At 36.4% G+C, this 25,000-nt stretch overlaps 2 protein-coding genes across 2 annotated transcripts in view; both read right to left on the reverse strand.

Moving 5' to 3' along the window:
- Positions 1-1,291, reverse strand: part of LOC131105183 (aldehyde dehydrogenase, mitochondrial-like) — a 35,715-nt gene extending 34,424 nt beyond the window's left edge. The window contains exon 1 of the mRNA XM_058053047.1: positions 1,064-1,291. Coding sequence (XP_057909030.1) covers positions 1,064-1,189 — 126 coding nt within the window. The 5' untranslated portion in view covers positions 1,190-1,291. The remainder of the gene's footprint in view (positions 1-1,063) is intronic.
- An 819-nt stretch (positions 1,292-2,110) lies between these two features.
- LOC131105184 (aldehyde dehydrogenase, mitochondrial-like) overlaps positions 2,111-25,000 on the reverse strand; it is a 39,544-nt gene continuing 16,654 nt past the window's right edge. Inside the window, exons 4-13 of the mRNA XM_058053048.1 lie at positions 24,381-24,460; positions 24,129-24,240; positions 21,836-21,964; positions 17,472-17,585; positions 16,095-16,197; positions 14,438-14,622; positions 9,984-10,148; positions 7,444-7,601; positions 5,994-6,108; positions 2,111-2,383 (exon numbers count right to left, since the gene is read on the reverse strand). Coding sequence (XP_057909031.1) covers positions 2,351-2,383; positions 5,994-6,108; positions 7,444-7,601; positions 9,984-10,148; positions 14,438-14,622; positions 16,095-16,197; positions 17,472-17,585; positions 21,836-21,964; positions 24,129-24,240; positions 24,381-24,460 — 1,194 coding nt within the window. The 3' untranslated portion in view covers positions 2,111-2,350. The remainder of the gene's footprint in view (positions 2,384-5,993; positions 6,109-7,443; positions 7,602-9,983; positions 10,149-14,437; positions 14,623-16,094; positions 16,198-17,471; positions 17,586-21,835; positions 21,965-24,128; positions 24,241-24,380; positions 24,461-25,000) is intronic.

Below are 25,000 nucleotides of genomic sequence, written 5' to 3' on the forward strand. Positions count from 1 at the left end.
TGGAATCAAACTATGGAATGGATTGAGTAAGGAAATCAAACAATGCACAACGATGAGCCAATTCAAGAAACAATACAAGCAGTTGATGTTTGCTAAATACAAGGATGAAGAGTCTTGAACCAGTCATGATGTGCTATATATATCACTATATTGACACGCACTATGGTACACATTATGGCATTGGATGCTCATATCACCTCCTACTTAGCTACGAGGTACATTATAAAAAAAAAAAAATAACCTTAAACTGTATTGTGGAAAGCAGGAACTATTATGATTATTATATTTATTATTTTAATGCTAATTATTATATTAATTATATATAATAATATTGTTATATTTGCATATTTTACATAATAATAATTATTATTTTAATTTTATTTTAATTATTATAATATTTTATTATTTTTTAAATATTTAAATCTAAATATTAAATAATAATAGCAGATTGCATGACAATTTTACAGATACAATAATACCAGGTGGACTGTTACGTGTAAAATATATAGTCTGCCCCCCCCGGAAATTTTGTTATATCAATGCGGCCCGCGAGTCAAAAAGTTTGCCCACCCCTGATATAAACCATTACCATATATTTCTATGCTTGAAACTGCTTTTTATGCAAAAAAAAAAATAAATACGCTTTTTTTCGAATAACAGGCCCTATTCAACCACAAAACAGCATGAATTATTAATGCTTATACTGCATTTTGAAATTTAAAAAAAGTTGATATCCACAACTTACACTTTCTATGCCTGCTAATATTGAACCACATTCCCCAGCTGTCATGCGCACTTTGGCCAATCACAACCGTGAAAAAACAACCACAGACGACTTGGTCCCGCATTATAACGTATCTGTCCATCTGTGTAGTGATTTATTAGATGAATAATGGCGTCTATGTTATATGAATCAGAGTTCACTTTCACGGAGCTCGTGAGTTATGAATGCACGTGCATCTGGCACCGACATACGGAAGTTAATGTCCTCACAATGTGTTGTTAAATGAGGTTTAGTCTCTCCGTGGAGGACACTTATCGAGTGGGTAGCTAGCGTACGTACCTTGTTGAAGTGGACCTCCGGCTGGGTGTTCGGAGCGGGGATCGCGGCGGTCGAGTAGCGGCATACCGACACAGCATGGACGATTCCAAACCGTGGAAGAGTCCTCGATATTAGAGCACGTATCATGGCGAAGAGACAAACTGCCGAGGAGCCTCGATAGCTCAAGTCAAAGACTTTGTTGTGGACTTGCTGTGGACGCTTATCCACAGTGTTTACCCCGCCCCCTTTCTGTGGCGTCTTCTCCTGACGTGAAATTTGGACGAGACTTATGGAGGACCAAAACTGCCAAAATAAAAAATAAATAAATAAATTATAAAAATAAAAGTATCAAAATAAATAGAAATGGAAATAAAAACAAAAATAAAAAAATATTTATGTATCTATTTTTGTATTTTTGTTTATATTTCCATTTATATTTATTTTTTTGTATTTAATTTTGTTATTTTGTTTTAATTTTTGTTTTTATTTTCACTTTTATTTATTTATTTATTTATTATTTTGGCAGTTTTGGTCCTCGAAATGCAGAAGGAAAAACTATTCAAATTTTTACGCTGGAAAAAGTTTGCGGCACACCAATAACCAACATAATACATTACACACACACACGCATATATATACACACATGTATATATATATACACATATATGTATATACATACACACATATGTATATATATATATATGTATATATATATATATATATACACACACATATATATATACACACATACATATACACACACATATGTGTGTGTATATGTATAAATATATACATACATACGGACTATATATGACCTTCAATGCACTGGTCAAAAGTAGACATTTTTTTGTATGGTATTCTATATTGTAAATGGTATTGCATATTATAGTATGCATACATTGTAGTACGGACCACATGCATTATGGTACGTATATATTACAGTATATTTTGTAGGATGTTGGCGTGTATAGTTTCTCATGTCATTCTCATCATTAAACTTTGCCTCTGCAAAGCAATTCCAAAGCAGTGATGAGGAATTCTTGTGTGAGTGAAATAGACACAAACAGCTCAAATATCACACTGTTTTTAATGCTTTTTAATGCTTATTAATAGTGACTGAAGGATGTGTTATGATTGTAAAATGTGTCATTTGCCTTCACTACAACGCACACAATATTGCACACGGTAAAAACGTGCATCAAGAATGTGTGCAAAAAAAAGGTTTTATCCAAAAAAGGCAAAAACAAACAAACATTGATGGATGATTGCCAACGCGTCCATCAATCAAACTCTGCTGCTGCTTCACCTTTAAGAATTCTTCTGGGGTACTCTCATAGTCACCTGGCAACACACACAAAGTACATTTATGTCATTTACTCCATCACACACACACACACATCTGGCTTTTCTTATGTCAACACAGCAGCATCCAAAGTGCAGGTTTTTTTTTTTATTGTCCCGTGGAACAAGATCATTTGACATGAAAACAAAAGAAATGGAAAACACAACAGCAATTTGACAAGTATAAATAATAAAGTCAAACTTTTGAGAGAAAAAAAGTTGAAATCCAAAGTGAAAAAGTCATTTAAGGAGAATAACATGCTAAAATCACAAGGGAAATTCATGCTAAAATTCAAGCTAAAAGAACTCATTCACCTCTTAAGCGTTACCAAGAGTGATAAGACTATCCAGGTCATGTTTTTTTTAATTTACATACTCAGACAGATGCATTATTAAGCCATTTTTGTGATGTTGGGAGCGTCCCTGAATGCATCTCCTGTTGTTGTAATAAGGGTGAGAAAAGATGAAGCTTGGAGATACAGTACATACAGTGCAGTGTGTTCAGGTCAGAATGAAGTTAGAAAACCATGTCAGGTTCCGTGTGACTGTGTGAGGAACCTCCACCCACGGTGTGCTTGCTCTGGTGCACGTGTATCAATCACACCAAAAATGTAACCTAATTCATGAAATAGGTTAGTTACCACCCTTATATTTGACAGCCCCAGTTATAATATATATAAATTATAATATTATGGGAATAATAATATCGTAAGACAATACTATTAAGAAAAAAGTCACAATTTTTTCAAGTATTAGCTGGTAATAATGATGTAGTTTTAACGGGAATGGTAATGGTAATGGTTTTATTTCATTTGAACATGCATCAGATTACAATTGAGTGCATCCCATAATCAGTTCACAGTTCCACATGTCCAAAAGGAGTAGGAAGAAGCAAAGCTTATTAAATCCTACTCCTCCATCTGGTACTTTTACAATCACTAACTGTTACATTTGTTCACTCCCTGCTTTCCATAATACAGTTTAAGGTTGTTTTTTATTATAATGTACCTCATACCGAAGTAGGAGGTGATATGAGCATCCAATGCCATAATGTGTACCATAGTGCGTGTCAATATAGTGATATATATAGCACATCATGACTGGTTCAAGACTCTTCATCCTTGTATTTAGCAAACATCAACTGCTTGTATTGTTTCTTGAATTGGCTCATCGTTGTGCATTGTTTGAGGTCCTTACTCAATCCATTCCATAGTTTGATTCCACATACTGAAATGCTATGGCTAGCATAGAAGTGTTTCAAATGTACTTCTTCCCTGAGATCATATTTCTCCTCTCTTGTAGAGAAGTATTGGATGACATTTTTAGCTAATTGGTTATTTTTAGCCTTATGCATTATTTTAGCTGTTTGAAGATGAACTATATCAGCAAGTTGAAGTATTTGTGATTTTAGAAATAAGGAGTTAGTATGTTCTCTGTAGGCGTCATTATGAATTATCCTTACTGACCTTTTTTGCAGTACATTTAGCGAGTGAAGATTGCTTTTATAGTTATTATCCCATATTTCCACACAATAAGTAAGATATGGTAGAACCAGAGAGCAATAAAGAGTGTGGAGTGATTTCTGATTGAGAACAAATTTTGCTTTGTTCAATACTGAAATATTTCTGGCCACCTTATGTTGTATATTTGTAATATGAGGTTTCCAGCTCATATTTTCATCTATTGTGATCCCCAGAAATGTATTTTCCTTCACCCTTTCAATGTCCACACCGTCTATTTGTATTTGCTGATGCTTTAGTTCATGTCAAACTAAAGCTTCTTACGACCAAGCGATATTGATACCACAAGACACAAGACAAGTGAGTAGCCACTTATTTTGCAAATCGGTTGTGAAATGACCACAATAGGACGAGTAGAAAACAGAAAATTTAAGAATTTGAGAAAAAAACACTGTGTCTTTAACATAGGAGTCATTGGGAGAATTTTTTTGACTCCTGTTGCTTCTAGGGGCCACAGAAGGAAATTCGTACATCTCTCAGCCATAAAAGTGACATTTTTGGAAAGGAGAAGAAAATTCCTACATTTTTACCAAAAGACATCAAGCTAGCGCAGGGACTCACGGGCCGCATTGGTTTAACAAAATTGACGAGGGGCCAGACTATTATGTTTTTTACACGTAACTGTCCACCTGGAATTATTGTATCTGTAAAAGTGTCATGCAATCTGCTATATGTGCACTTTGTGGTCATTCATTTGATGTAAAGTGTGTTATAAATTAAATTTATTATTATTATTATTCATTCATTCATTCATTTTCTACCGCTTTTTCCTCACGAGGGTCGCGGTGGGTGCTGGAGCCTATCCCAGCTGTCTTCGGGCGTAAGGCGGGGTACACCCTGGACTGGTTGCCAGCCAATCACAGGGCACACATAGACAAACAACCAGTCACACTCACATTCATACCTATGGACAATTTGGAGTCAACAATTAACCTAGCATGTTTTTGGAATGTGGGAGGAAACCGGAGTACGCATGCACGGGGAGAACATGCACACAGAGATGCCCGAGGGTGGAATTGAACCCTGGTCTCCTAGCTGTGAGGTCTGTGCGCTAAACCCTAGACCACTGTGCCGCCCATTATTATCATTTAAATATTTTTATTTTATGTGAGTGTGAATGGTTGTTTGTCTATATGTGCCCTGTGATTGGCTGGCCACCAGTCCAGAGTGTACCCCGCGTCTTGCCCGAGGACAGCTGGGATGGGCTCCAGCAACCCCCGTGAATGAATGAATTAATATTTTTTGTTTTTATTTTTTAAATTGTTTTATTAATTTTTTATTTTTTATTTTATTTTTTTGTGCTTGTGTCCCTTTTTTTCAGGAGCACTTTGTAAACAACAGACCACATCAAATAACAATATTGATAAAACAGCTACTTAAACCATCAAAAGGTTGGCTCAAGCCATGATGCCAGGTTGTACGATAAATTGAAATGAAATACTTGAAAAAGAACAGACGGGCCATATTCAATCACTTGGCGGGCCGGATGTGGCCCCCGGGCCATAGTTTGCCCACCCCTGAGCTAGCTCGAACGGTGTGGCCATGAGGAGGAATTGTTTGCAAAAAAAAACGGATTTTTCAGCCTCCACCAGTCTAGCGCCAGAGTGGGAGCCGATGTGGATTTTGGCTCAGTGCCCACGTCTTCTGATGAAGATGGAGCCAAAACAACTCCCAACGAAAAAACTAATTAGCCACACAGAGAGTTCATAAGTTTGTCTCGAAAATTCAGCAATAATAAACCGTATGGCTGAGCTACAAGGCTGAGAATAATCTGTAAATTCCTTTTTTTCGCTGAAATGTGGTGTTTCTAAAAATAGAACAGGTGTAAGCGGTGGTGTGACATGTGTGGGGGTCCTTCTTGTTGTCTTTGCCGCATTAATTGCGTAAAAAATGGCAGATTAAGATATAAAAACTAAACATTTCTGGAAGGAATATTAAGATGGGCTGCTGCTTTGCAGGCATGCCCATAAAAATGATATTTTTTAAGTGGGAAACAAAGTTGTCATTTTTTAAAATTTGTTTGTGGAAAACATAATATTGTCATAATAAAGTCATAATATACGGAGAAGTGTAAAGAAGGTAGCAGTTACCGTTTTGACTTCGGTGTAGTTGTCCAGGCCGTACTCTCCCAGTTCTCTGCCGTTCCCCGAAGCCTTGTATCCTCCAAACGGGGCCTGGGCCCCAAACACGTCGTAGCAATTGATCCTGCGGGGAACAAATACCACAGCGTTCATTCACTGGCCGCAAACATGACAATATTCATAATAAGGGCTTTTTTTTTTGGTGTGTTTTTTTTTAAAAATGGTAGCCACAGGAATCCTCAGGGATCCGTGATCGGACCAGCACAGTTGCGTCAAGCTTGCCCTTGGGCAGCGAGATCAGATTTCCACTTTCCACCGTGATGCACACCACACAAAACTGATGTATGACATGAAAATTATGTATGACTGTCAAGTCAAAACATTGTCCAAAATTTAGATAAAGACAAACATATATACGTATACTTTTCAAAATATTTCCAACCGTTGTCAAAAATGTATAATGGTTAATGTACTGCTGAACAACATGGCACTGATTTCACACTGAGTGAGTAGAAATAAATTGAGAAATTATATTATTAAACATACTATACAGCAGGGGTCTCAAATACGCAGCCCGCGGGCCAAATGTGGCCCGCAGGACACTAGTTTGAGGCCCCCGCCTTGATATGAAAGTTTAATGTTAGTGCGGCCCGCGCAAGTTTGATATGGATGCTGTATGGTATCATGTACCCAGAAAAAATTATTACGTTTGATTCATGTTCATGTTAAAGGTTAAATAACTGTTAATAGTTATCCTCCCTATATGTGTGGAAGTGGTAAGTTTTTGGCTATTTAAGTTGAAAGGAAATAACTTGAAGGCTACCGTTTAGGTCGCTAGCTCTCTAGTTTGCGAGTTAGCATGTGTCTCAAGACCCTGCAGTTGCGCAATATGTTGTAAATAAAAAGAGTATAAATGTGACTATAGTCGTGTTTTGTCATGTCTACAGGGCTCTAATAATGCTTTGTTCATTTTAATCTGAAAAAATAATTTGTCTACCCACCAAGTATATGTGGTTTCTTAAGTTTTTATTATTTGCCGTTTTATTATTATTATTATTATATTTATTTATTTATGACTGATTGATTTTCTTTATTCTTGATTTGTTCATTTATTTTTCATCTTATTTTGTGTAGAAAAATAAAAAGTAAGATATTTGAGAACAGTGGAATGTTTTATCAGAGCTTTTCTTGTAGAAAATTGGAACCAAAGCGAAGTTTTTTAAATTTTTTTGGTTTTTATAAATTTGTTTTTTTTTTTTTTTTTTTTGGAAAACCTGATGCGGCCCAGTCTCACCCAGACCCGAGCTCCAGTGGCCTCCAAGTAAATTGAGTTTGAGACCCCTGCTATACGTACATATACGTACGAGTGTGATTATGTAACATTTTTGGTTAGTGTTCCGCAAGATTTTTCCAATGTAAAAAACTTGGCATGGCTCAAAAAAGGTGGAAAAAGTCCTACCAGACTGTGCCAGCGCGGAGTGCGTTGGAAATGTAGCTGGCCTTGTCGATGTCTTTTGTAAACACGGCAGCTGCCAGGCCGTATTTCGAATCGTTGGCTCGCTCCACCACCTCCTCCAGCGTCTTGAACTTCAGGATCTGCATGACTGGACCAAAGATCTACAAAACACCACAAGACATCGTACTGGAAAGGCTGAATGTACGGTACAACTTTAGTGTACCATGTGTATGCAGTACATGCTACTTCACACTCCCAGACATGGCACCATGTCTCTTCACTAAAGTAGTCAGTGTACAGCTTGGATGACTTTTAGAATGTCATGATAATAACATCAAAACGTTATGGGACTAAAGTCACCATTAATACACAAATTTACACAGACACACAAAAATACGGAAAAGGTTTTTTTTTTACAGAAAAAGTTGTGTCAAACAAATAAAGAAGATTTTCAATTTTATTAAATATTATGAGCAAAAATAAGAGAGTTGAAATATTAAAGAAAAAAAATATTTGAAAAAAATTAAATATGAGAAACACAATTTTGGAGCAAAATCGTGAAAATATGCAAGAATATAATATAATATTGCAAGAAATAAAGCTGAAATAGTTGTGGGGAAAAAAAAGCAGGAATGAAAAAAAAAAGAGTCCTTTTCTCAAAAGAAAAAAAAAATCAAAATTTGACTAGAGTAAAGTTGCAATATTATGAGCATAGAGTTGAACTAATATTTCATGTTTTTTATATGATGACAAACAAAACAGAAGAAACATTAAATCAATGGGAGGGGGGGTAGCTGACATGAAAAAAAAAACTGCATGAGGTTGACAAGAAGTCAAAATATCGAGGAAAACAAATATCTAAGGAAAAAGTCGTAAAATTATAAGGAAATCTATAATTTGGGCTGAAATATGATATTATTATGGAAATAAAGTTATCCTTTATAAGAAAAAAGTTCAAATAGCAACTGAAAAAAACAGCTGTACTTTTAGGAGAATAAAGTCATTTTCTCAAAAAGAAAAAAAAATCTAAATTTGACGAGAATAAAGTTGCAAGAGTTGAAATAATATTTCATGTTTTTTATATGATGACAAACAAAACAAAGAAGAAACATGAAATCATGGGGGGGGGGGGTAGCTGACATGAAAAAAACTGCATGAGGTTGACAAGAAGTCAAAATATCAAAAAATTGAGGAAAACAAATATCTATGGAAAAAGTCGTAAAATTATAAGGAAAAATATAATTTGGGCTGAAATATGATATTACTATGGAAATAAAGTTATCCTTTATAAGAAAAAAGTTCAAATAGCAACTGAAAAAACAGCTGTACTTTTAGGAGAATAAAGTCCTTTTGTCAAAATAAAAAATCGAAATTTAACGAGAATAAAGTTGCAATATTATGAGCATAGAGTTGAAATAATGTTTCATTTCAAAAGAAGAAACATTAAATCAATGGGGGGGAGCTGACATGAAAAAAACTGACAAGAAGTCAAAATATCAAAATATTGAGGAAAACAAATATCTAAGGAAAAGTCTTATTTTTATAATTATTGACAAATTATTTATTTATTATATAAATTAAATTAAATATAAAAAAATATTATATAAATTATTAAAAATTATGAAATAAAAATTATAAGGAAAAATGTAATTTGCGCTGAAATATTATAATATTATGGAAATAAAGTTATCGTTTATAATAAAAAAAGTTAAAATAGAAACTGAAAAAAACAGCTGTACTTTTAGGAGAATAAAGTTAATTTCTCAAAATAAAAAATCTAAATTTAACGAGAATAAAGTTGCAATATTATGAGCATAGAGTTGAAATAATGTTTCATTTCAAAGAAGAAACATTAAATCAATGGGGGGGAGCTGACATGAAAAAAACTGACAAGAAGTCAAAATATCAAAATATTGAGGAAAACAAATATCTAAGGAAAAAGTCTTATTTTTATAATTATTGACAAATTATTTATTTATTATATAAATTAAATTAAATATAAAAAAATATAAAAAATTATATAAAATTATATAAATAAATATAAATTTATTTAAAATTAAATAAATTAAAAATGATGAAATAAAAAATTATAAGGAAAAATATAATTTGGGCTGAAATATTATAATATTATGGAAATAAAGTTATCCTTTATAAAAAAAGTTCAAATAGAAACTGAAAAAAACAGCTGTACTTTTAGGAGAATAAAGTTAATTTCTCAAAATAAAAAATAATCACAATTTCACGAGCATAAAGTTGCAATATTATGAGGAAAAATCATATCATTTTAGTCAGAAGAAAAAAGTAAAAAATCTCCAGTAGAAATCTAAAAAAAAACTGTACTTTTCATGGGAAAAGGTGATATTCTAACAATACAAAAAGCTGCAATTTTGCCAAACTGAAGTGGTAATATTATGAGGACAAATCATCATTTAGTAGTATAGTATTAGTAGTATTTTATAGTAGTATAAAATTGGTTATTTTCTTCCAATTTATTATTTTTAAAGTTGTAATGTCATGAGAAACATATCTACACGTGTACGTACCTCCTCCCTGGCGATGGTCATGTCATCCTGGACATCTCCAAAGACGGTAGGTTGGATGAAGTATCCTCTGTCCGCAGCCGCACCACCCCCGCACATCAGTTTGGCGCCTTCTCTTTTCCCGCTGCTGATGTAACCCAAGATCTTGTTGAACTGCTCCTCATCCACCTGCAGACGCACATAAAACCTCCTCACTACCTTCTACATACACTTTGGAACTTCATTACAACACCCCTCCAGTCGCCTTGTTTACACCACATTGCTAATGCACAGGCTACAGGACCACGACGCATAGCAAGCTACCGAGCTAGCCTCCAATGTATTTATTCTAAACTCTATGTGTTCCAAATGGAGTGGGAGGAAAAACTAAGTAAGAAGCCAAAAATGTACCACTTCCACACAGAGCAGGAGGAGTACTTGTTTCATGTGGGTGCATAACTGCCACCTTGTGACCACAATAATACATAGCACTTGGATTTAGTACAGCCAGACAGAGATGTTCAAACACCGATCATTTTCTTCTTATAATATTATGTCAATATTCCAATGATATTATGACTTTATTCCCTCTATTATATCGGCGCCGTCCTGTGTTTTTTTATATATATACTTTTTCACTTATAGCGTAGTTTTTTAGCAAGTTATTTAGCAATTGGAACACTTGCACTGTTTACTTTGTATATTTTTTATTTGTGGTTGTATTTTGCATTTTTGCTGTTGTAATATATATTGTACTATAAATATAGTGTACTCTGGCACAAGAATTTCGTTCGGGATTAATGAAGTTTTTATATATCTCATCTATCTATCTATCTAGTATTATATATTCATTTCAATATTTAAATTTTATGCTGCTAAAATTAAAAACAAGGTTATTCTGCTATAATGACAAACTTTTTCCCAATATTTTGACTTTATTCTTGTAAAACTATTGCTTATTTTGCCATTTTTTTTATTTTTTGCCATATTATTTTGCTAATAATATTTTTCAAATGTGGCGAATGGGTCAATAAAAAAAAAACAGCTGACCTGAAATGGCCCCTGGTCCACCTTTGGACACCCCAGGTGTAGTGCAGTTTTTTGTGTATTGATAGAGAGATACAGTACAGTACATAGAGTACAGTAGAGTGTATACAGAGGATGTGCAAATGTGTGAGAGACGCACACACATTCCTCTTACGTCATCAGGGTTTGTTTGAGCGTTGGAATCTAACAGCTTAAAGTGTGACAGGACAAAAATGTCTTGGCATTGGTCCTTGGCAGACGAATGCTAATAGAAATGTAAACATTCAAATATTGTTGTCTCCATCATGGACCTCAAACGTCTAATCACATTCTTTTGCAAGACTCTGATATCTTTGTCTTGACTATAAACTCCTCCACCTGGGGCAGGACCCGGAGGGAGCACTCCACCCTTTCCCGACTGAGAACCATAGCGTCTGATTTGGAGGTACTGAGTCTCATCTCAGACGCTTCACTCAGATGTAAGATGTCCCAAAAAACACTGAAGGTCAAAGCCAGAGGAGGCCATAAGAACCACATCATTCACAAATAGCAGAGATGAGATCCTAAGGCCCCCGAACCGGAGTCCCTCCACGCCTTTGCTTGTGCATAGAAATTCTGTCTAAAATTGTAAACAGAATCAGTGACAGTGACTTTTCTCTCTGGTTCTACCATATCTTACTTATTGTGTGGAAATATGGGATAATAACTATAAAAGCAATCTTCACTCGCTAAATGTACTGCAAAAAAGGTCAGTAAGGATAATTCATAATGCCGCCTACAGAGAACATACTAACTCCTTATTTCTAAAATCACAAATACTTCAACTTGCTGATATAGTTCATCTTCAAACAGCTAAAATAATGCATAAGGCTAAAAACAACCAATTAGCTAAAAATGTCATCCAATATTTCTCTACAAGAGAGGAGAAATATGATCTCCTGATAGTAATTCGTTCACATTAATAAATTTATCCAGCCTATTGTTGAATAGCTTCTCAATAATTTTGGAGAATTGGGGTAGTAAGGAGACTGGCCGATTTGTCACCATTTTTAAAAATTGGAACAACCTTAGCTGTTTTCATTTCTTGGGGAAATATTTTTTAAAAAGTCATAACATTATTAGAAACAATGGGATTTTTTTTTAATTTTGAACTAAGTTGTGGAAAAAATGCTAATTTTATGAGAATCAAGTAAAAATATGATAAGTCATAATTTCAAGAAAGAAATTACAAGAAAAAAGTGAGAATAGTCAGAAAAAAATGTAATAAATACCAGCATAAATTGTAATAAAACAGTGGTAATTTTATGACAGTAAAGTCAAAATAGTATGATGAAAAGATAATGTCCTTCCAGTTAATGAAATATTAAAGAAAATGAAATTAATTATTTCTTCAACAAATTTTTGGAAGGTTAGGTTGCAGCAAATGTTATAATGCTACAGGGGAAAGAAATCAAATAAAAATAAATATTTAAAAAATATATAAAAATAGTCATATTCTAAGAAGGCAAAAAGCCCCAATTTAAAAAGGTGGTGATATTACAAGGGAAAATAAAGACACTTATATTACAGGAAAAGACATTTTGTTGTTGTCACATCATGAGAAACCAACAATTGTGTAAAACATTATAATATTACAAGGTTAAAGTCAAAACATTGACACGCACTATGGTACACATTATGGCATTGGATGCTCATATAATAATGATCATATAACAATAATAATGCAATAAAAAAAAATTAAAAAAATGGAAATGGAAAGCAGGAAGTGAACAAATGTAACAGTTAGTGATTGTAAAAGTACCAGATGGAGGGGTAGGATTTAATAAGCTTTGCTTCTTCCTACTCCTTTTGGACATGTGGAACTGTGAACTGATTATGGGATGCATTCAATTGTAATCTGATGCATGTTCAAATGAAATTAAACCATTACCATTACCATCGTTCACCAGAAGCAGCCTCACTTACTGCTGGCAATGCGAACCAAGCTCCGGCCCCGTTTGTACAGGGACTGGATGGTAGGTAGTATCGCACCACCAATGCATTACTCCCGTAGAACCCCCCAAAGGGCACTGAAAGGGACACGGTCGAATGCCTTTTCCAAGTTCACAAAGCACATGTAGACCGGTTGGGCAAACTCCCATGCATCCTCAAGCACCCTCTAGAGCAGGGGTCGGGAACCTTTTTGGCTACAAGAGCCATGAAGACCAGATATTTTAAAATGTGTATCTGTGAGAGCCATATACATTTTTTTAAACATTGAATGCAATAAAATGTGTGCATTTTTATATAAGACCAACAGTTTTAGATATAATGGGCTCGAATTACGTAGACCAGGCACACTACCCCACGCCAAGGGGGTGTGGCCAGCACACTTTTGTGAGCAGCGCAGTGTCCAATAATAAATCAAATACTTGCTGCCATTAATGCAACTTCTGCTGCTGCATGGTTTTGCACCGTACTCCGTATATTTCATTCTTTTGGCCATCTTTGCCAGAAGGCTTGGTTCTGCAGCTTTAGCTAGGTGACTATTTGACTAAAGGAGGAAAGTTTACATTTACATCTTAATGACCGAGGTACACGACCGCATTACCCAGTAATAATCGAGTTTTGGTGTTTGACCTGGAAAATATCATCAGGAAAGATAGATATGGTCGGCCGTATTGCAGTAGAAAATAGATGGATGGATTAAAATGCATAAGAAAGTTGTTGATTTTTAATATTTTTAACAGTGATTTCTGTGATGTTTACTTTAAAATGTTAGCAAACATACATTTTTATTGTGGTAAGAAATGCTTGAGAGCCAGATACAGTCATCAAAAGAGCCCTACCTGGCTCCCGAGCCATAGGTTCCCTACCTCTGCTCTAGAGCTAGTCTAGTGTTCCGCAACCGGGACGAAAACCAGGACCTCATGTAGCAAGGGTTCGACCAACGGGCGTACCCTTCTCTTTCCCAGACTTAGACTTTCCCAGGGGGACAAAGGAGTGTGATCCCCCAATAGTTGGAACACACCCTCTGGTCGCCCTTCTTTAAGAAGGGGACCACCACCCCGGTCTGATAATCCACAGGTACTGTTCTCAATGTGGGCACTGCTTAGCCTTTTCTGAAGCGCCGGACGGTTTGCCATAACCTCTTCGAAGCTGACCAAAAGTCGTGCTCCATGGCCTCACCGAATTGCCTCAACCAACGCCAAAGCTGCTTAGCCTGACGGTACCTGTCAGCTGCTTGAGGAGTCCCACAAGCCATCCAAGCTCCTAGGACTCCTTCTTCAGCTTGACAGTGGCCCTGAGTGGCCTACTTGCACCGACCATCTTGCAGCTGCCTCAGCAATGGAGGCACAGAAAATGTATATGTGTATATGTATGTACATTAACAAAAGAAACAAAACAACGGCCCTGGGGCCGCACTTTGGACCTCCCTGATCAATTCTTTTGTATAGCGTTGCGAGTGTTACCTGGGGTCCCTGCTCTGTTTTTAAGTCGAAGGGGTTTCCCACCACTCGTCTCTTGGCTCTCTCAGCGCTGCGTTCCACAAACTCCTCGTAGATGTCGGCTTGGACGTACGTGCGAGAGCCGGCACAGCAACACTGGCCTTGGTTGAAAAACAGAGCGAAGTGGGCCTGCTCCACCGCATCCTCCACTGGACATGGAACACACAAAATCGGAATAAACAAACACTTCATGACAAGTGTTTCTCAACGTGCCAATCACAAGGAACGTCTCCATGGGCGTTACTGAAAAGAAAAAGCCATACCTGAAGAAACAGCATATCAAGGCTCGTTTGTAGTAATGTTTTGGAAAACATAAACCAGGAAGTATGTTTGGTGCAAAGCCAACACAGCCCAATCTATCTCTATATCTCTCTATCTGCTGATGATCAGGCTCAGAAATGGCCCTTGTTCAGATGACAATGCAATGAGAGTTGACATTTTGGAATATTATGGGGAGTGTACAGGGCTCTACATTAAAAACAAAAATGACTTGCCCATGGGGAATCCTTAAGGTGACAACTACTTGCCCGAACTTGCCCCATGTAAAATGAAAAGACTGCCATAATGATATCATATATCAATATATGCTGATAATTCATCAGATAATAGTACTGATGCATTGTATTTGGAGGAATGTCTGAAACGTATGTTAACATGGCATGCCATACTACCTTACACATGGTAGTCGTAGTAAGCAGTGATATTTATAAATTGTGCACCACAATGAAACATTATTGAATAGACACATTTGTGTACTAGTAAAGTGTTTTGAATCCAGAAAAAAATGCTCAATTTGTCAAACAATAATTTGTGAAGCAAAGGTGAGAAAAATCCAGCGAGAAATGGAAGCGCTAGATTTTGTAGCTTGTGCAAAATCAGCACTTGGTATTGGATCTAATGGGTGGTGTTTCATTGTGACCACTTCAAATTGTCACAGCAATGTGATTCACTCACCTGTGCCATCATTTGATTTGCTGCCGCTAATAAAATACTTGTTTAGGAGGCACTGGTTCATCACTTTTTGCTCTTTTCCTTCACAAGTTGTTGAAGAATTAGACCATGTTGGCAGGGACGCCATGATAGATGTTTTCCTAGTCAAACCATCGCTCATTGGTTGATCGCCAACAAGAACGGGTGTGGGTAAAACGCGATTCTGATTGGTCCATTTCAAGATTTGCAAGGATTGGTTTGCAAATTAGCACCGGAATTACGCAGTCCGTGTTTTACCAACACCCAACAAGAACCGCTTTTAAAAAAACTCTTGGCAGTATGGCATGCCAAAGTACACTTGCCCGACGGGAATATCACTGATTGGATTTATTTGCCCCAATTTTGTTTTAACTTGCCCCGGGCCATCGGTACATCGTTATTGTCGAGCCCTGGTGTATGCCAAGCGTGAAAAAGAATTTGGAGCAGAGTACCATGCGGGATGTTGTTGCTAAAGTAGAATCCTATTTGAACCAGATCACCAGGCCCAGACCTGTCATTGTTTGCACTGTCAAGACATGTTTGCATGATGCCAAGCTTGGCAAAGGTAGCCCAACTGGTATGGCTAGAATAGTTGTGACATTGAAGTGCAAGTAGTGAAGCAGATAGAACTCGATCATTCATCCATACATACTGTTTGCATCAGACAGGATGATGTTGGGACTCTTTCCTCCAAGCTCCAGCGTGACCTTTTTTAGGTTGCTGTTGCCTGATGCCTGCTGGATGAGATGACCCACCTAAAAGGACACCAACAAGGCAACCGTGAGCAATAGGGAGAACCTTACTTCCCACATGGCACATAGTGGAATTTCACCCAAAAATGAGGCTTTATTGTACTGGGTAGTGGTTCTTTTAGAGCAGGGGTGCTCACACTTTTTCAGCATGCGAGCTACTTTTAAAATGACCGAGTCAAAATGATCTACCCACTACAAAAATGCAGAACATCTATTTATTTTCAAATGTATTGAGGATTATTTGTACGTACAATGTATGTTGATGTACCTTACATAACCAAATGAGCCAATATTGCAAAACACACATAATTAACTATTAACATTTTTTGTAATTACCTGAGTTTACTTTGATGACTTGCACTGAATTGAACCAGCCAGGGATGCATAGTCCGGACAGTAGCTGCTGATAGCCAGCCTCAAGCACACTTCCAAATGTTTATCAGTCATGGATAATATCCGTATCATAATATCCGTATAATATTCCATATCCGTATGGAAGTGATATGTTTTTTGCCTTTTTACTTGGTCCAGTTTTTGCCTTTTTACTTGGTTCAGCTCCTTCACTCATTTTAGTGACCATAAACTTTAGCGAGGGCTTTAAAATCTCGCAATTCGCCGACTAGCTTAGCACTTTGCATCGTTGTTTACGCATGAGCGGTGACCTAAAGGTCAAAATTCAGTTGTCATCTGATTGGTTGTCCTGTATGTCAATCAAGTAACGGGGATGGATGATAGGCTGACATCGTAAGTTCTGCTGCAATTAGAGACGTTGTTTGATTTGATTGGTCGCCCGAAGGGCAACATTCAGTTGTCATCTGAATGGCTGCCCTGTATATCAATCAAGTGACGGCATTGATGCTGGGATGATATTTTTTTAATGTCACGCCGCGATCGACCAGCGATCGACCAGTACCACCTCCGCGATCGACCGGTAGATCGCAATCAACTTAATGAGCACCCCTGTTTTAGAGGATTAATGATTCCATTCCCTCGATCAAAACTAGCAAACTGCTGTCAGTGCTGCATCACATAACTCCTGGGACAAGTTGAGGGACACTTGTAAATCATAGCAAACACACCCACGCATGCGCATGCAGCCCAAAGTAGGTGATATTTACAAAAGCAAGCACTTGTTGCGCATACAACAATAAGCCAACGTTACACAATGTTCTATCAGACATCAATGTTACACAAACCTGTGGACAGATACTGCTCAATCGTGATTGTGACTTTGGTTGACAGAGAAGAAGTGGAAATGAAAGACAGATGGTTCCTACCTCTGTGGATCCTGTGAAGGCCACTTTGTCAACGTCCATGTGTCTTGCAATGGCAGCTCCGGCTGAAGGCCCCATGCCGGGCAAAATATTCACCACTCCTTCAGGGAAGCCCACCTTTAAAAGAGTCAGCAGAGTTGACCTCTAATGATTAGAATAACATACACTGATTTTTTTTCAATTAGGGGGAGCGCTAGATGAGGGTCATTTGCATAACTGACCATGACGCATGTAATTTAAGAGGAATGTTGTAGGAGAGACAAAAAGTGAGTAAAAAAAACATGGAAGGCAAATATGTTTAATGTATCAGCTACAAAAAAACCTAGCTAACAGTGCTCTAAAAATAATTGTTTAGAATAGTATATAAAAAGGGTTAGGGTTAGGGTTAGGGTTAGGGTTATGACAACTTTTTTAAAATTTATTTTTGTAATATTACGCCGAGACTTAATTTTTTCAGTTCATCAAACATGACAACACAACTGAATACAAAATGTGTTTTTAAAACCAAACTTCACTGAGATGAATTCAGATCTATCAGTGCGGAAAAGGTTACAGAGCCATTTTTAAGGCTTTGGGACTCCAGCAACCCACAGTGAGAGCCATTATCCAGAAATAGTGAAAACGTGCAACAGTGGTGAACCTTCCCAGGAGTGGCCGGCCAACCAAAATAACCCAGAGAGGTCACAAAAGACCCCACAACAACACCCCCAGAAATGACAACTTTTTAAAAATTTCGTTTTGTAATATTACGACTTTTTTTTTTCCGGTTTCCTCCCACATTCCAAAAACATGCTAGGTTAATTAGCCACTCCAAATTGTCCATAGGTATGAATGTGAGTGTGAATGGTTGTTTGTCTATATGTGCCCTGTGATTGGCTGGCCACCAGCCTCTCGCCTGAAGACAGCTGGGATAGGCTCCAGCACCCCCACAACCCTCGTGAGGATAAGGGATGGATGGACGGACGGACGGATGGATAGATAGACAGATGAATACATTATGAATGTAGTATTCTGCATTGGCCACTTGGTCATTGTTCAGTCTGACAAGCAACAGATGTGATTGTCAAGCATTTATTACAGTTTCAAAAGATCTCACAACAGGCACATTAATAACAACATAATAATCCTATATATATAGTAACTCTACTACATATGTAGTAGAGTTACTACTCTACTCTCTACAAATGTGCAAAAGGTCAATTCTAGCTATTTTTCAACTGAACTGTCTTAAGATTTTGATCATGTTGTATTAACTGTGACACACACGAGATGTCTTGTTTACTCTAATTATGTCTACTATGTTGGTGTACTATTGTACATATACTATCTTGTTGATTCATTGATCATACTGTTTATAATTTATATAATCCGCAATAACCATACTCTACTCTAGTCACTTCACTGCAATACTGTACATATTACTGTTATTATATATTGTCATATCCATACTGTTTATAATCTGTATAATCTACAATAGCCATATTATAGTCATTTCCATACCCTAGTCACCCCATTGCAATACTGTATATATTATATTATATATTGTCATACCCATACTGTTTATAATCTGTATAATCTACAATAGCCATATTATAGTCATTTATATCCCTGTACATATTCTCACTGTATTATAGTCATAGCCTGTATAGTTTTATTTACATAGATCTGTCCATACTTACTACTAATGTACTTATAAAATTGCACTTCTGGTTGGATGCTAACTGCATTTTGTTGCCCTGTACCAGTGACATGAGCAATAACAATAAAGTTGAATCTAATCTAATCTAATCTGATCTAATGTTGGGTAATAGTTGGGAGTATAAAGCCATTAAAGCCACCACTAGAATACAATGATGGCACACGCTGAATATATTCTCTGAATATAGCTACTATTTTGAGTAATAGGAGTGTAAAGATGACTAGATTTCAGGTTCAAGAACAGTTCTACTTTCCCTTGCTGGAAAAACATAGCTGGTCTAAAGTTGCTTTGTGATTTATTAAATCAAGTCTTAAATCAAGGCTTTATTAAATCAATTAAGTCTTGTGCAATGAACAGTACACCCTATAATAGATCTGAATTCATCTCAGTGAAGTTTGGTTTTAAAAACGCATTTTGTATTCAGTTGTGTTGTCATGTTTGATGAACTGAAAAAATTAAGTGAAATACTTGAAAAAAAAAGTCGTAATATTACAAAAGGAAATTTTTAAAAAGTTGTCATTTCTGGGGGTGTTGTTGTGGGGTCTTTTGTGACCTCTCTGGGTTATTTTGGTTGGCCGGCCACTCCTGGGAAGGTTCACCACTGTTGCACGTTTTCACTATTTCTGGATAATGGCTCTCACTGTGGGTTGCTGGAGTCCCAAAGCCTTAAAAATGGCTCTGTAACCTTTTCCACACTGATAGATCTGAATTAATCTCAGTGAAGTTTAGTTTTAAAAACACATTTTGTATTCAGTTGTGTTGTCATGTTTGATGAACTGAAAAAATTAAGTCTCGGCGTAATATTACAAAACTAAATTTTAAAAAAGTTGTCATTTCTGGGTGAGAAATTATAATATGGGAATGAAATCATAATATTGCGAAAAGATTATTTCAAAAGAAAATTAAATATTGGCCAAAAAAAAACAACAAAAATGTTGGAAAACAAAGGGCAAAATTGATACTAATTGATAAAAACATAGCTGGTCTAAAGTTGCTTTGTGATTTATTAAATCAAGTCTTAAATCAAGGCTTTATTAAATCAATTAAGTCTTGTGCAATGAACAGTACACCCTATAATAGATCTCAATTAATCTCAGTGAAGTTTAGTTTTAAAAACGCATTTTGTATTCAGTTGTGTTGTCATGTTTGATGAACTGAAAAAATTAAGTGAAATACTTGAAAAAAAAAGGCGTAATATTACAAAACGAAATTTTTAAAAAGTTGTCATTTCTGGGGGTGTTGTTGTGGGGTCTTTTGTGACCTCTCTGGGTTATTTTGGTTGGCCGGCCACTCCTGGGAAGGTTCACCACTGTTGCACGTTTTCACTATTTCTGGATAATGGCTCTCACTGTGGGTTGCTGGAGTCCCAAAGCCTTAAAAATGGCTCTGTAACCTTTTCCACACTGATAGATCTGAATTAATCTCAGTGAAGTTTAGTTTTAAAAACGCATTTTGTATTCAGTTGTGTTGTCATGTTTGATGAACTGAAAAAATTAAGTCTCGGCGTAATATTACAAAACTAAATTTTAAAAAAGTTGTCATTTCTGGGTGAGAAATTATAATATGGGAATGAAATCATAATATTGCGAAAAGATTATTTCAAAAGAAAGTTAAATATTGGCCAAAAAAAAACAACAAAAATGTGGGAAAACAAGAAAGGGCAAAATTGATACTATGCGGTTTTTCCTTGAAGGTTTTTCTTATGTCTTAGCATAACTACAGTACACGTGTTGCGTTACAAGATATGAAAGTAGCTCTTGCAACCTTTCAGCTTTCACTATGTGCCGCTCGCTGGAAAAACATAGCTGGTCTAAAATTGTTTTGTGATTTATTAAATCAAGGCTTTATTAAATCAATTCATTATTATGCAATGAACAGTACAACATATAATAAAACTATTACTCTGCAGCGTCACGGGTTAATTTGTGCAAGTAATTGGACATGTTTGCACGGTGCTGTAAAAGCAGGTTATTGGGGATCATTAATCATATGACATATACGGCAAGTTGAAAGTCCACACTGATTATCACAAAGCCATATTTATGGTTACTGGTTTCTCCATGTGTCATTGAAATGTCTACAAAAAGCACACATGACAAAGTAATTAAATGTAATGGACGCAGTAGGTGAGAGGAATGTTGTAGGAGAGACAAAAAGTGGTTAAAAAACATTGAAGGCAAATATGTTTAATGTATCAGCTACATAAAAAAAACCTAGCTAACAGTGCTCTAAAAATAATTGTTAAGAATAGTACATAAAAGGGGCTGCACGGTGGACGAGTGGTTAGCGCGCAGACCTCACAGCTAGGAGACCAGGCTTCAATTCCACCCTCGGCCATCCCTGTGTGGAGTTTGCATGTTCTCCCCGTGCATGCGTGGGTTTTCTCCGGGTACTCCGGTTTCCTCCCACATTCCAAAAACATGCTAGGTTAATTAGCCACTCCAAATTGTCCATAGGTATGAATGTGAGTGGGAATGGTTCAAGGTTCAAGAACAGTTCTACTCACATTTTCCAAACATTTTCCACCAAGGGCTCCATATATTTTTTGGGGTATTTTATTTTATTTCTACAGTGTACCATGGGCCGCACTTTGGACCCCCCCCTGAGGTAAATCATTCAGAGCCTAAAACTGATGAGTGTATGTGTACACGTCTGACCATGGCCGTACCTCTTTGATAAGGTTGGCCACGTAGAGCGCGGTGAGCGGCGTCTGCTCAGCAACTTTCATCACCACCGTGTTACCCGTTGCAAGAGCAGGGCCAAGTTTCCACGCCTGCATCAAGAGAGGGAAGTTCCACTGAAAGGAGAAAAAAAACACACATTACTGTAATGGTAATGGTTTAATTTCATTTGAACATGCATCAGATTACAATTGAGTGCATCCCATAATCAGTTCACAGTTCCACATGTCCAAAAGGAGTAGGAAGAAGCAAAGCTTATTAAATCCTACCCCTCCATCTGGTACTTTTACAATCACTAACTGTTACATTTGTTCACTTCCTGCTTTCCATTTCCATTTTTTTAAATTTATTTTTTATTGCATTATTATTGTTATATGATCATTATTATATGAGCATCCAATGCCATAATGTGTACCATAGTGCGTGTCAATATAGTGATATATATAGCACATCATGACTGGTTCAAGACTCTTCATCCTTGTATTTAGCAAACATCAACTGCTTGTATTGTTTCTTGAATTGGCTCATCGTTGTGCATTGTTTGAGGTCCTTACTCAATCCATTCCATAGTTTGATTCCACATACTGAAATGCTATGGCTAGCATAACGTAGTCCTAGCATAGAAGTGTTTCAAATGTACTTCTTCCCTGAGATCATATTTCTCCTCTCTTGTAGAGAAGTATTGGATGACATTTTTAGCTAATTGGTTGTTTTTAGCCTTATGCATTATTTTAGCTGTTTGAAGATGAACTATATCAGCAAGTTGAAGTATTTGTGATTTTAGAAATAAGGAGTTAGTATGTTCTCTGTAGGCGGCATTATGAATTATCCTTACTGACCTTTTTTGCAGTACATTTAGCGAGTGAAGATTGCTTTTATAGTTATTATCCCATATTTCCACACAATAAGTAAGATATGGTAGTACCAGAGAGCAATAAAGAGTGTGGAGTGATTTCTGATTGAGAACAAATTTTGCTTTGCATGATCTCTAGAATGACAACAAAAATTCTGAAAAGATTCTGGCTTAGCATTAATGCAAAACCTCTGACGACAAAGCTTAAAAAGGCAACATGTTGAAGTATATCAGTATGCACATAATAGCCATAATATAATATTTACTAAAAATGTGTACTTTGGCAGGAATGTTAAAAGAGGCGCCTCAGCTCAAAATACACTGCTAATAGATAGATATGACCTGAGAATAAATGAATGGCAATATTCCGAGGCATAATATACAGATAGCTACATAGATACACGGAATCCATCGTTGTATATTAGCAGTAAAAATGACGCTGCAGGCAGCAGTGGTGTTTAAGATCCCACTGTAAATGACGATGATGATGGCTGGGTTTGCTTGAGAGAAGAGGAAGTATCACAAGTGGATCAGACATGTTGATGAGATGGGGATATGACACATTCTAAGCCTGGTGATGTCATAATATGCATATTATATGCATAATATATTATGCATAATATAATATAATATAATATAATATAATATAATATAATATAATATAATATAATATAATATAATATAATATAATATAATATAATATAATATAATATAATATAATATAATATAATATAATATAATATAATATAATATAATTACTCAAGACTCCATTCACTGTGCAATATCTGATCAACCTCCACATGCAATATTAAGGCTCTAAATGCAATATATTAAGTATATATAGTTCTATGTGAAGTATTTCTATAATGCCTCATATTAACTCACTCGTGTATAGACTGGTCATATATCTCATCTCGTTTCATATTATCTGCATACTGTTATTGTACATATATAACTCTGGCTAACACTGTTGATTTTGTTAATACTTGGGTTGTTTATATTGTTTATTTTTCTATATTGTGTATTTTGTACTGCTTAACTGATTCTGTACTCTTGCTGCTGTGCAATGCAAATTTCCCCACTGAGGGACGAATAAAGGCATATCTTATATTATCTTATATTTCATGTCTCGAGGGCTTGGAAGAATGCTAAAAAATGTATTTAGAAGGTCGCAAAAAGGTATTTCCATTTTCAAATAATAACTCCTACTTTGTGGAAAATCGCTTATCACAGTCAGGTGTGGAACCAATTAACCGCCATAAACGAGGGACTACTGTACATAGAAAATGTTTCACATCTTTGTGTTCAGCTCATGAAAAATGGGAGCAAAACAAAAGGGTTGTATTTTTGTTGTGTGTATGATAATATTGTTTGCTTGGTTACTGCCAATTCCAATAAAGCACGATTCCAAGCACGACTGTCCTCACCGGTATGATCTGTCCACAGACTCCAATGGGTTCATGTCTGGTGTAGCAGAAATAATCTCCATCGATGGGGATGGTCTTTCCTTCCCATTTGTCAGCCCATCCTGCGTAGTACCTGAGCAGAGCACCAATGCTTTAAATTCAGATCGAAAATATGAAATCACAATATCAAAAGCAGAATTCTGTCTCTCTCTTTGCAGTGTATCCCCCAACATTTGAAAAGCAACTTTATTCAAACCAGCATGTGTTTGTTACCTGAAACATTTCACCACATTGGGCACATCCACTGTGTAGGCAACTGCATATGGCTTCCCATTGTCAAGAGTCTCCAGTTCCTATGGAAACATGACACACAGTCATCAACACATGACGTGCTTTTTATGAAATACAGAATCGGGGGTATTTCCCTTATTTTACAGAAATGTCCCCATTTTTTCAAATGCACATGTTGACATATGTAGGCACAGTTGCCCTGGTGTTCCCCCCATGGCAGGGGTCTCAAACACGCGGCCCGTATTTATTAATCATCATTTGCAAATATTATGTCAATAGCCATTATGTCAATAGTATACATGGACCCAAATATTCCAATTGCATTTGGTTTATTTGCTCAAACGGAAAGAATTGAACAGGGATGGAATATTCCTTTAACCAATCCGATTGAGGTATCTTGTACCCGCTCAAACGGAAAGTTGTCAGGGTGCCTTCTTCTTCGTGGTGTTTTTCTTCTTCTGTTGTTTATTGGCAGTTGGCAAGCAGCTTTCGTGTGCATTACCGCCATCTGTGGAACAGAATCTAAACCCTTCTATACTTTATTCACAAGTGCAGTTTTATTAAAAAAGAAAAAATCTATATAAAACAGTGGTCTCAAACAC

The sequence above is a fragment of the Doryrhamphus excisus genome, chromosome 17, assembly GCF_030265055.1.
Source record: "Doryrhamphus excisus isolate RoL2022-K1 chromosome 17, RoL_Dexc_1.0, whole genome shotgun sequence".
Lineage (NCBI taxonomy): Eukaryota > Metazoa > Chordata > Actinopteri > Syngnathiformes > Syngnathidae > Doryrhamphus > Doryrhamphus excisus.